We start from the raw sequence: 13008 nt of genomic DNA, 5'->3' as shown, positions 1-13008 counted from the left end.
GTATTTCGTAATCAGGTGTAGACATGATCTCTTCACTTTTTGCCATAATAGGTGGAGACCTAACTTTTCCACCTTCCTCTTTTACTTCCCTTCCCCTTATATGATTACATATAACTTTTTGTTAAATTAGTTATTAATATCTCATTATTTGATTATAAAGATAAAGTGTCTTGCTAAGCCAAGTTAGTGAAATATAGCACAGCCTCTTTTTTTTTTGAAGTTAATAATTGCCTCACTTTTTATGCCTGGATTTCTGTATATTTGTAGGTTTTTCCCCCCTAAATGCTGCACATCTCTGCTACATACATCAATAATATTTTTCATGTGCTCAAATACATCACTTCTATGCTTTCTCCTGAAGACTTTCTTCTGACGCCCTTCTTTCCCAGTTTCAGCCTGGACTTATTTCCTAGGCTTGTTACATAGCTGATATTCTGAAACTTGTCACACTGATCAATTCAATTAAAAAAATAATAAAGGAAACAGACTTAGACATCCAGAGAACAGACTCATGGCTGCCAGAAGAGAGGGGGATTGGAGGACTGGGTGAAAAAGGTGATGGAATTAAGAAGTACAAATTGGTATCTACAGAATGGTCACAGGGATGTAAAGTTCAGCACAGGGAATACAGTCAATAATATTGAAATAACTGCATGGTGCCAGGGGGATACTGGAAGTATCAGGGAAACACTTTGTAAAGTACATGATTGTCTAACCACTATGCTGTACACCTGAAACTAATACAAAATAATGTTAAATGTAAACTGCACCTGAAAAATAAAAAAATTTTAAGTGTTATCATGTGATTTCCCAGTCTTTGTTTAGAACCATTTTTTCCACTTCAGAACTCTTTGTGCTCTTTTTATCCCTGGTATTCTGAAATTGGGGGGGCGGGGTGTGTGTGTGTGTGTGTGTGTGTGTGTGTGTGTTGGACCCTTTCACTGTAAAAAGTCATGTTATTTAGTTCTGGGAAATTTTCTTAAGATATTTATTTGATAGTTAATTCCTTTGTATTTTCCCTTTGTTCTTTTTTTTTCCTTTTAAAATATTTTTTTGCAAGAATCAGCAAACCGTGGCTCACAGACCAAATCTGGCCTGCTATCTGCCCCATTTGTTTACACATTGTCTTTGGCTGCTTTCACACTACAACAGCAGAGCTGAGTGGTTGCAACAGAGGCCATATGGACGGCAAAGCCTGAACTATTTACTCTCTGGCCCTTGGCTGCAAAAGTTTGCAGATTCTTATTCTATTGGATATTGAGATTCTTGGATTGCTTGTTTAATTTTTCTCTTCTACTTTCTGGGAGATTTTCTCAGCTTTATCTGCAGTTCTACTGAATTCTTTATTTCTGGTATTATATTATCTTTCAAGAGTTTTTTCTTGCTTCCTTTTTTGCCTAGGATTTTGTCTTTGGATATAACTTCTGCCCTTCTGAGATACTAAAGAACCAATTGCTTGTCTGCTGGCAGACTCTACTTAAAGGTGCTTTGGCAAGCTGGCATTTTCTTTGGAAGAACCTCCAAATATCGGTATCCAGAGGTGGTTTTAGTTTAGTTATCTAAAGAAGAATCCTCATTCTCCCTGTAGGGCAAGTAAATACTTATTTTTCAGTTATTGAAGCAGGTTAGGTGAAGGCTGTTGGGCTTTTATTGTTCAGTACAGGCTTTCATATAAATCCTTTCTTTTAGCCTTGTGCCTGGTATTTCTAAATCTAGAGTCTTTTTCTCCAAAGAATGCATCTCTTGTTCTCTTGCATTTCAAAAAGGTTTCTATAGTTGCAGTATAGTTAATAGACTGGGATAGAATGAGGTGAATACAAGAGATCATTTAGGAGGGGTTACAGAGATGGCGGAGGTAGAGAAAAACAGATTGATTTGAGATCTAGATAGAAATTCTCAATGAGAGAGAGAGAAGTCTATTTATATATAGAAGTCCAAATATATATATATATATATATATATATAAAATTTTACTGCTTCCTAACTCATTTATAGGCCTAAAGCTCAGGGACTATGTCACTGCTATTTGTGTATCCCAAAATACCTAGTGCTCAGCAAGATTCAGTGTTTATTGAATGGTCCTAAGAACATTAATGTCAATAAGATTATTATGACTTGAATTGTTTTACAGTCTTCACTTAAAGTATCATTAAAAATGACATATGGCCCTGCTGGGTAGTTCAGTTAGTTAGCACATCATCCCTATATGCCAAGGTTGCAGGTTCAATTCCTGGTCAGAGCACATACAAGCAGCAACCAATGAATGCATAAATAAGTGGAACAACAAATTGATCTCTCTCCCTCTCTCTCTTTTTCTCCCTCCCTCTCTCCCTCTCTAAAAATCAATTTTAAAAAATCACTTGATTTTCTTAAGGTAATTGTTATGGTGAAAGTGTTTACTGATTTTAAATATATATCTACTCTATTGATTTCTATCTGGCACAAAAGATTTATGTATGTCATTAAAAGAGTGTGCTTGAAACTGCTATTAGATGTGGGTATTTGCTTAGTTTTTATTCACATCAGCCCTGAATTTTATGTATAGGTTTGTTTTTTTGCTAGTTTGTACAAAACTTATTTTTCAACAATTTAACGAACAATTAAATTTGTTCATTAAAATTGGTCGGTACAAAATAGACAGGGGCATGTTAAGAACAGTATAGGAAATGGAGTAGCCAAAGAACTTTTATGCATGACCCATGGATGTGAACTAAGGAATGGGGATTGCCAGAGGCAATAGGGGGTACTGGGTGGAGGGGGCAAAGGGGGAAAAATTGGGACAACTATAATAATCATTACATAATCAATAAAATATATTAAAAAACAATTTGAAGGGAAGAAGCAATAGAAATGAGAAGGAATCAGGAGGAAAGAGAGAGAAGTAAGGATAGTAGACAGAAGTTAGGAGAAAAGACTAGAGAGAAGCAAGGGCCAGGTAGAGAATGAAAGAGAAGATAAAAGAGTAGATTCCAAAATGAATTTAGAAGGTAACTTGTTTTAGGTTATTATAAGCTTCAGAGAAATTTAAACTTAAATTTGGTCTTTAAATATTCATGAGCTGATTAATTAGGACTTAGGATCCTTGATTTTTCCTCTGACTATAGAACCTTAGGAAATAAAATATAAGTTACCATCAATTGTAAATACACCATTACCCTTTAATCCTCATTTGAAGATTTTTTAATATTGATTTTTGTTTTTTGAGAATGGAAAAAGCGAGAGAGAGGGTAACATCAATGTGAGATAGATACATTGATTGGTTACCTCCCTCATGCACCCCGATTGGGGTTTGAACAGCAACCTAGATATGTGCCCTGACTGGTAATCGAACCCACCACTTTTGGTGCACAGGACAGTGCTCTGATCAGGTCAGCCACCCAGCCAGAGCTGTAAGACACACCATTATTTTGAATACTTCTAAGAAGGAAAAAGTGGTGCCAGATAAGAATGACAGAAAAATTTTTTATCATGTATTTTAAGATGAATTCCAATTTCAGAGATCTTAAAATGTACAAAAGATACTGTGTCCTAAAACTGATGAAATATAATATTTAGAAAACTTCTACCTTCTACTTTACTTCCATCCTTTCCCAATCTATTCTTTGTATTTAGTATGTTCTGTTTTCCCAGTATTATTCTTTAGGGACAGCTCAGATCTCACCTGCTTAATGAAGCCTGTCCAGATACAATAAGATGTTTTAAGAGTCCTCTGAGCATGTTTCTTATGTCCCTTTCCATTGTGACTATTTCTCCTTAATAGGGAATGAAAAACAAAATAGGAGTTAAGTAGTTTTACTTTCTCTGCATCATCTGTTAACATTATACCATCTGCCCCAAGCAGTGGGCCTAAACCTTCTTTCCTGTTCTTCTTGCTCTACATGTATTTTTTTAAATCTTTTTTATTGTTCTTAGCATTTTTTACCAGCCTCCGCTCATTCTGGGCTCTACATTACTTACGTGATTCTCATTTCACGCCATTCTTTTGTATTCATCCTTGTTCACATTGCTTTTCTTTCCTTTTTTTTTTTTAAGTCTCTTAAAATTCTGAAGTTATCACAGCACGCCTTACACAACTATATTGGATTTTTAAGATGCCACTTTCTTTGTTATCAGATTAACACTTTTTTCATTGTCAGAATTTCACTTTTTATAAACTCTCTCTCTTTTAGAAAAGATCCTTTTGCAATATAATTTCTGCCATTAGCACCATACAACTATTTTGTCTAAACTTGATTCACTCCCCTAAATTATCACTATTTTTAGTATTTCTTTTTGTAAGTATGATGAATTTCCAAGATAGCATGATTGGTCTCTCATGGATTTCATTCCCACTTTATTATTTTATGCTTGTATGTCAGAATTAATTCCTGAAGAGTCATTCCTTTTATTACTTTTTCCAACCAATGGAAGATGAAATGTTTCATACGCTAGGACTTATATTATGCTTTTCTAGGGAAGAATTCTAGCTAGTTTCTTGATAGTTGGAGATTCCTGTTGTTGTTGGACCACTGCTTTGCCCCTTTGTGGAAAATAATAAGAAAGTATTTATTCATTTACTATGTTTAATTGAATCAAACTGTATGTCAGGGATAAAACACAGCCTTAAGGATACAATGGTGAAGAAAATAGGCATAGACCCTGTTCCTACAAGCCTTAGAATATAGTCAAATGAATGAATTAATATATTTTGTCCAGCCAGGTGGCACCTACTATACTTCCACAGTGAGATTGCTACTCAATATACCCCTACCCAAATGCTTTCAAACTTGTTTCTGTGCTTAGTTTAACCAATCATACCGGTTAGTATAATTTTATTTTCTAAAACTATTATGAAAACTTTTTACTGTGAAATACAGCAGGTGGTATAAAAGGCATAAAATATAAATGTACACCAAAACAAATTATACTGTGAACTTCATGTAACCACTACTCAGATCAAGAAATAGGCCATTATCAACATTCTAGAAGCTTCTTCCCAGTTATAGCCACCTTCCCCACTCCCCGTCCCACCCCCCACAACTAATCACAGTTTGATTTATATGTTAATTACTTCCTAGCTTTTCTCTATAGTTTTACCATACAAATGTATCATTAAAACTATACTTCAGTTTAGTTTGTTTTTGAAGATTACATAAATTCAGTGAAACAATGTATCTTTTGTTCCTGGCTTTTGTTGTCTGTAGCAGTAGCTCATTCATTTTCTTTGGTGTTTGTATTTCACTGTATGAGTTTATACCATAGTGTATCCATTCTATTAATGGACATTTGAGTGTTTTCAGTTTTATTAACATTCTTGGATAGTTTTACTGGTACACATGTGCATACATTTCTGTTGAGTCGTATTCCTTTGACAGAGATTGCTGGTTCCCCAGGCATCCTTATTTTCAGCTTTAGTTAATAATGCCAAACTGTTTTCCAAGGTAGTTGTACTAATTTTACACTCCTTCCAGCAGTGAATGTGAGTTCCTGTGGGTACCAGATTCTCACCAATATTTAGTGAAATCAGACTTTAATTTTACCTATTTAGTAGATAACTAATTTTGATTTAATTTATATTTATCCAGGTTATTAGAAGGATTGAGTACTTATTTATTTATTATGAGAAGTGCCTATTTAGGCTTCTTGCCCACATTTCTACGGCCCATCCTTTTCTTACTGATCTATAAAATATGCGTTCTTTATTCTGCCTATGACCCCTTTGTCAGCGTATGTGTTGCAATTTTTTTTCCACTCAGTGATTAACCTTTTTACTCTTTTAGTTTGTCCCTTGTGACTAGAAGTTAATTTAATACAGTCAAGGTTATCAGACTTTTATGATTGGTGTTTTTTGTGCACTTTTAAGAGGTCTTTCCCCCAGCATCGTGAAGATACCCTTCTGTTGTTTTGCCTTTCGTATTTAGGTCAAAGTCCACCTGATTGATAATTGTGTATGGTGTGAGGTGGTATATGCAGGTTTGTTTTTCCTCATATGGATACCTGAATAACCAAGCACTATGTTTTGGTAAAGTCATCTCTCACAGCACTGTCCTTTGTCATAAATCCAGTGTATTTATATTTGGATTGTTTCTGGGTCATCTGTTTCATTGGTGAACTTTTCTGTTCTTGCACCAAAACCATGCTGTCTTAATTACTGTTGCTTTATAATCAAGCAGTATTAATAGAAGTTCTCCTACCTTCTATAAAGGCTAGTCTCAGCCCTGTATCCACATTTCCATATACATTTATTTATTTATTTATTTATTTATTTATTTATTTATAGAGAGAGGGGAAGGGAGGGGGAAAGAGAGGGAAACATCACTGGGCGGGTGCCTCTCACGCACCCCCTGCTGGGGAGTTGGCCCAAAACCGAGAAACGTGCCCTAGACTGGGAATCAAACCAGCAACCCTTTGGTTCACAGGCCTGCACTCAGTGCACTGACCCACACCAGCCGGGGCTCCATGTACATTTTAGAATCAGCTTGTCAAGTTCCACCAAAACAAAACAAAGAACCTTTTTCAAGTATTATTATTTATTGAATCTACGTATTATGAATCTATCGATTAAAATTTTGTTTGACTTTATTGAATTAGTAGATACTGAATCTATAGATTAAATAGATTTGTTGAATCTGTTGGTCTATAGATGTCTGTCCAAGTGACATGCTTTGCAGTACTGAGTCCTCCAATCCATGAACATTTTCCACTGGTTTATTGTTTTTTTAATGCGATGCTGAGTTTAAATTGCTGACACTGTCTTCAGCATTTCACATCATGTTCACAAGCATGTGAGACTGCTCTGAATTCTTTCTTTTTCTTACTCTCCTTGTTGAGTTTGGTATCAAGGTTTGCTATCATAAAATAAGTTAGAGAATGTTCTTTTCCTGTTCTCTTGTAGAGTTAGTGTAATTTCTTTTAAACCCTTAGAAGAATTGGCTGATGAAACCATCTATCCTGGGGTTTCTTTTATTTGTTTGTTTGGTCTTGGTTTTGTGTATGTATGTAGGGAGAGAGAGGAGTTATTTCTATTTTTTGTCAGTTGTGCTAAGCTATAGATTTCTAGGAATTTAACCATTTCACCTAACTTTTCTAGTTTATTGACATAAATATATTCGTAATATCCTCTTGTTATCTTTTAATATCTGAAAAATCAGTAGTGATGTCCCTTTTCTGATTTTGGTTATTTGTGTCTTTATTTTTTTAACTACTTCTTAGTGACGAGTACCAATTAATCTTCCAAATATCAAATTTTGGCTTTTTTAAACCTATTACATGCTTGTTTTTTTTCTGTTTCATGAAATTCATGTTCAAACCTTTATTGTTTTCTTTCTACTCTGTTACTTTTTGTTGTTTTTTTGCTATTTTTTAGGTTCTTAAGATGTATGTTCAGTTGTTTAACTTTCAGGCCTCCTTCTACACACACACACACACACACACACACACTTAGAGCTATAAATTTCTAAATACTGCTTTAGCTGCCTATTAGTTTTAGTAGGCATTGCTTTTCAATTTAGTTCAAAGCATTTCTAATTTCCATTGCAATTTCTGTTTTGTCCAGTGAAATATATATTTATAAGAGTCCCCCTTCATTTTCAGACATGTAGTGTTTTTAGGCATATTTATGTTAATGATTTCAAGTTTAATTTTATGATCAGAATGCAAGGTCTATATGATAATATTCCTGAAATTTTATTCAAACTTACTTTAAGACTCAGTATATAATCAGTGTTTGTAAATGTTCTCTGTGGTTTGTTTTAAAGGAGATGTATATTCTGAAACTGTTGGATACAATGCTTTATACAATCCTAACAGAAGTTTATGTTAATATTATTACTCAAAGTCTCTGTACCTTACTTGCATCCCTTTGTCCATTTGTTCTGTTAGTTCCTCAGAGACGTATTAAAGCCTTCTGTTAAGATTGTGGACTTGTTTATTTATCTTTGTAGCTCTGTTAATTTTTTCATTAAATATATTGTGGCTATGGTATTAGGCATACCTAACTTTAGAATTACATATTCATGGTGAAGATACTATTATTAGAAGATGATTGTATAAATGTTGTGGCTTTAAAGTCCATTTTTATGTTATTTATATTGCAGGTTTTCTTTGGGGGTGGGTTATTAGATGTGCATGGTTTGTTTTTCACCCTTTTACTTTTAACTATCTGTATTTATGTATTTATGTTTTAGATGTATTTCTTGAGTTTTGTATTCTTTTCTAGTCTGAAAATCTTTATCTTTTAACTGGAACATTTATTCCATTTATATTTAATATAATTGTTGATATATTTAAGTTTAAACCTTTCACTGTATTGTGTGCTTTTTCTTTTTTCACATAATCACATATTTATAATTTCACAGAATTATAAGTGGCCACATATAATTGTTGAACACTTAAAATGTGGCTAGTTTGAATTTAAATGCGCTGTGAATGTAAAATATATTGCACATTTCTAATTCTGTGAATAAAAGCATGTAAAATTTTATTAATAATTTTTTACATTATTTCCATGTTGAAATCACAATATTTTGGACACATTGGGTTAAATAAAATATATTGTTAAAATTAATTTCATCTGTTTTTTTTCACATATCTAATGTGACTATTAGAAATTGTAAAATTATGTATATGGCTTACATTTGCAATTTCCGTTATGTTTCTGTTGGATAGTGTACCTGTATAATAAAGTTGTCAAGAACACAGGCTGTAGAGCCTGGATTTGATTCTTGGCTTTCCTTTTTGCTAGGAATGTATTCCTGGACTATTTTCTTAATTTCTTGCTTTTATTTTCTGTGTTGTAAAATGAGAATAATAGTAATATATATTTCAAAAATAAATTGTGAAGGTAAAACAAAAAAAGAACATAAAGCACTTAACACATTGGACAGCTTACACTAAGTGTTGATAAAAATGTAGCCATTATTGTGTTTTTGTTAGTGTAGTATCAGACTTTATTGTTCAGTGGGTACATTCTTTCTCTCCATTAACATTTCCCCTTCTATCCATAGTAATAGAGTTCTTTACTGGACACTATACAAATATGTATAGAAATATGTACAAATTTTATGAGAGGAAGAATATGTCACAGGCAAATGCTTATTAGCTGCAGAGATTTTTAAATGCACCTATAAGATGATATTGCCTAAAACAGCTCTATGGGCTGTGTGGCAACTATGTCACCAAGCTTTACAACTGTAGGCCCGGAAGGAATCACACCGCCAAGAGATGGTGCTGTGCTGGAAACATAACATTTCAGGGTTTGAGAACTGGGTTGTAGTCCTAGTCCTGCCACTGTGTTCATCTGGACTCCAGTTTCCTTATTGTAAAATAAGGAAAATACGGGTGGATTGGATGAGCAGATAGGCTTCTTAAGGCTCTGTGATTTTTACATATGAATGCTTGCATTTATCTATAGTCCAATTATCTTTAGGTTTTCCAGCTCACATTGGAATGGTAAGAGTGGACATAAGGTTAAAGGAAGCTGAGAGGATAGGTAGGATAGAGGCATATGTTTTTGATTCACCCAGAAAATCTAACAAGATACTTTAGCTTGTAGGTAAACCTTATTTTAAGAATTAACTTCAATTTTACTAAAATAAAATTGATACTTTAGCTTGTATTAAGGTACCGTATAGATAGGGATTGTGCTTATAGTTTAATGGAAGGAATGCTGGACTTGTAAGAATACTTGGATTTTAACCCTCGTGGAACACCTCACTCAGAGTACGTACTTCAGAAATTAAAGAAGTTAATACATTTTTGTTCTACTAGATAGGATTTGCATTAGTATCTTTGAAAAATACATTAAGGGAAAAGCATTCAAACTACTATATGAATAGAGATCTATGATTTTTAAAATTATCATACTGAGACCATTCTTGCAAGTTAATTTTATTTGTCAAAAATAGTTGGTTATTATGTTTTTCAAAATATAGACCATTAAAACGATGGAAACCTCCTCAGTTTATGAAGCTAGCATACCTTAAACCTGTTAGAATGAGTTTAAATCTAATAAAGATAGTAGAGACACATGTTGTTCCCCTATACACACATGCATGCACACATACTCATTTGCTCACATTCCAAATAAAATATTAGCAAATTGAATCCAACAGTGTATTAAAAGATTATACGCACACACCAGGAAGGTTTATTTCAGAAATATAAAAATGTGTCTATTTATGAAACTTGCTCATATATCATTATATTAGCACATTACAGGAAAATGTATGATTATGCTAACAGATTTTTTTAAAGAGGGGGAAATCATTTGGAAAAAATCCAGCAACTTCACTCAAAAACAAATGCAAAGTAAAAAAACAATGAGATAACAAATACTACTGGTAGAACGTGGGGAAATGGGTACTCATTTTGGTGGTAGAATGAATTGTTACAGCCTTTGGGGGAAAAAAGCTGATAATAGCTATTGAAATAAAAATGCACATTATTATTTGAGTACTCCCACTTTTGAGATTCACTTCTACAAAATATAGTATAGTAATATTTACTATAGTACTATTATATGCTTATTGTAGTATTAGGATTTATATTCAGGAATATTTGTTTCGTAGTTTGTAATAACTAAAAACCAGAAACAACATGAATGTTGATCCCTGGGGGAGTGTTTGAATAAATTATATTCCATTCATATTATGGAATATGGTACAGCTGCTGACCAGGAGGGATATTCACGGATCTATTGTTAAGTCTGGGAGAGGAATGACAAATTATAATTTATTGTGCATAATGGAATTCATTTTTTGTGTAAAATAGCTAGGTATGTCAGTGTTTACACGAGCAATGAGAAATGTAGGTTAAGAGAAATGGTGGAATTGGTGATGTGGGGAAATCATTAAATTTTTCTTGATATGTTTCTGCAGCGTTTGATATATTATGAAGAGCATTTGTTACCTTTGTAATAATCATTTAATGAAGGAAAAACATTAAATAAATTTAAAGTATGACGATGTAAGTTCTAAAGAAGCTGGTTTTGGCCAGAGACATGAAAAATAGAAAAGTATTATGCATACCTTCTATTGTACAGATCATTTGTAACCATGTCATTCATAACCATTATTAGATTAACTCTGAAAATAAATATATTTTATATTAAGATATATGGTGGCTCTAATTCTTTTTTTTTTTTTATAGCAACTCCGCTCCAATATCCGAGAAATGGAGAAGCTTTGTTTGAAAGTCCGAAAAGATGACCTAGGGCTCCTGAAGAGAATGATAGATCCTGTTAAAGAAGAAGCCTCAGCAGCAACAACAGAATTTCTCCAACTCCATCTGGAATCTGTAGAAGAACTTAAGAAACAATTTAATGATGAAGAAACTTTAGTACAGCCTTCTTTGACCAGATCTGTGACTGTTGGTGGTAATGTCCTAGTCTTATTCTTGATCATAGTGATGCAGTTAATTAAAGTTCACCTCCTTGCATAGATGTTGCAGATAATCTTTGCCTCCAGGGATTACCTCCTAGTCCAGTATACTCAATTGTCGGACCCTGAGTATGCCTGGAAATGCATATCCTAGAAGTTTTGCAGGATAGAAATTTTGAGCCTATGCTGTATAAAGTGGAACTTCAGGGCTTTAAATACCTATTTTTCTATATAAAGAAAACAAAATTCTTAAGGAGAATATCATCCTTGTGTACTGAGTACTCTTCCCTCATCTCCGAGTGCAAGGGTACCCTAGTTGGTAATGCCTCCTTCTTATGCATTTTGATTTTCACAGTGGATGTTAGAGCTATTTCCCAGCTCAGTTTTTCTGAATTTAACTGACAGCACTTAAAAAAAAAATCTGCATCAGAGGTTATGTCATCAGCTTTTATAAAGTGATACTCTAAGAAACAACCTGGTGAAACTTCTCATATCTCTACTAGAGATGTAATTGATAATAATTGATTGCATTATAGCAATATTTTTTATAAGGAACCCTGAAAAAAATGCATAGTAATATGTACTTCGGAGAAAATGGTCTTTTTAAAAAAAATCTTATGGGTATTGAATGGCAACACTGATAAGGTTTCTGTACTAGAAAGCTTAAATCCACAATTTTTAACTACCAAAAGCCAAGTTTTTAAACTATGCCAGCTTTATTTTATGATTGCTGCCCTTTCCTGTTTTAGGGTTTTCCTTTTTTTGTTTTAGAGTTTCTTTTTGATTTTTAATTTATGCCATCTTTTTACATTTTATTTGTTTTAAGCTGCCTAAGTCTTTATGGAAAAGGTGGAGTATGCATAAATTACAAATTAACATAGAATCTGAGAGATGCTACACCTGCCAGGTTTTTCTCTTTTCATTTACCTAGAAGGCTCCTCATTATTTTTAACCTTATATTTTCAGTGCTAATGATCCAGTAGTTTGCACGGAAATAGAAAAATAATTAGAAGAAACATTTAGGCCATTGGTCCCGAGCTCCTGGGCAATCTTGCTTTTATTGTAACCTTAGTTACCTAGCACATAGTGCATAGTGCTTGGCACATAATGGGCCATTAATAACTATAAATATAATATATTTTATAAATATAAAGGAGTAAATATCTTTTTAGGGACAATTTTGTAACTTCAGATGTGCTATAAATCACATCACTGTGCATAACCAGTACCTAACGTGTTGTTTTGGGAAGAAGGAAATGTTAGCACTCAACCCTTAGTGGAAGAGTATTTGGGAAGAATACTTTTTGATAGTTCGTAGTTACTGTTCACATTGTTCTGTTCATACAGAAGTATCACCACCGTATAGGTGGAGCTTAATGTTGTTTTTTTTTTTCCATTTAGTACAAATGGATACTTTATGTGCACGTGAAGAGAAACTAGGTGTCATAGTTCCATGTGGTTAAGAAGCCGTCTTAGCCCCCCAGACATTCTGGCAATTGTGATAGCAGTAATAACAGTGAAGATGTGCTGGTTTTTCTGGAAAGCATTGCTGGCATCAGTCTCTTGGACTTTTTAACTTTGAATTGCTCACCAACAGCAAACAGAAAATTTCAGTTCTGAGAGTTTTCTTACAATATGATAGTATTCTAAT

At 33.6% G+C, this 13008-nt stretch overlaps 1 protein-coding gene across 4 annotated transcripts in view; it reads left to right on the top strand.

Moving 5' to 3' along the window:
* The window catches only part of STX17 (syntaxin 17), a 59002-nt gene that overhangs the window by 25396 nt on the left and 20598 nt on the right, over nucleotides 1–13008 (top strand). For all 4 annotated transcript variants that reach the window (XM_054584615.1, XM_054584617.1, XM_054584614.1 and 1 more), the window contains exon 4: nucleotides 11128–11353. In XM_054584615.1, coding sequence (XP_054440590.1) covers nucleotides 11128–11353 — 226 coding nt within the window. The remainder of the gene's footprint in view (nucleotides 1–11127; nucleotides 11354–13008) is intronic.

Source organism: Pteronotus mesoamericanus, unplaced genomic scaffold (genome assembly GCF_021234165.1).
Source record: "Pteronotus mesoamericanus isolate MK-2021 breed Mesoamerican mustached bat unplaced genomic scaffold, CSHL_Meso_final contig_78, whole genome shotgun sequence".
Classification (NCBI taxonomy): Eukaryota; Metazoa; Chordata; class Mammalia; order Chiroptera; family Mormoopidae; genus Pteronotus; species Pteronotus mesoamericanus.
The sequence above is the reverse complement of the archived record's forward strand: the minus strand, read 5'-3'. Positions and strand labels throughout refer to the sequence as shown.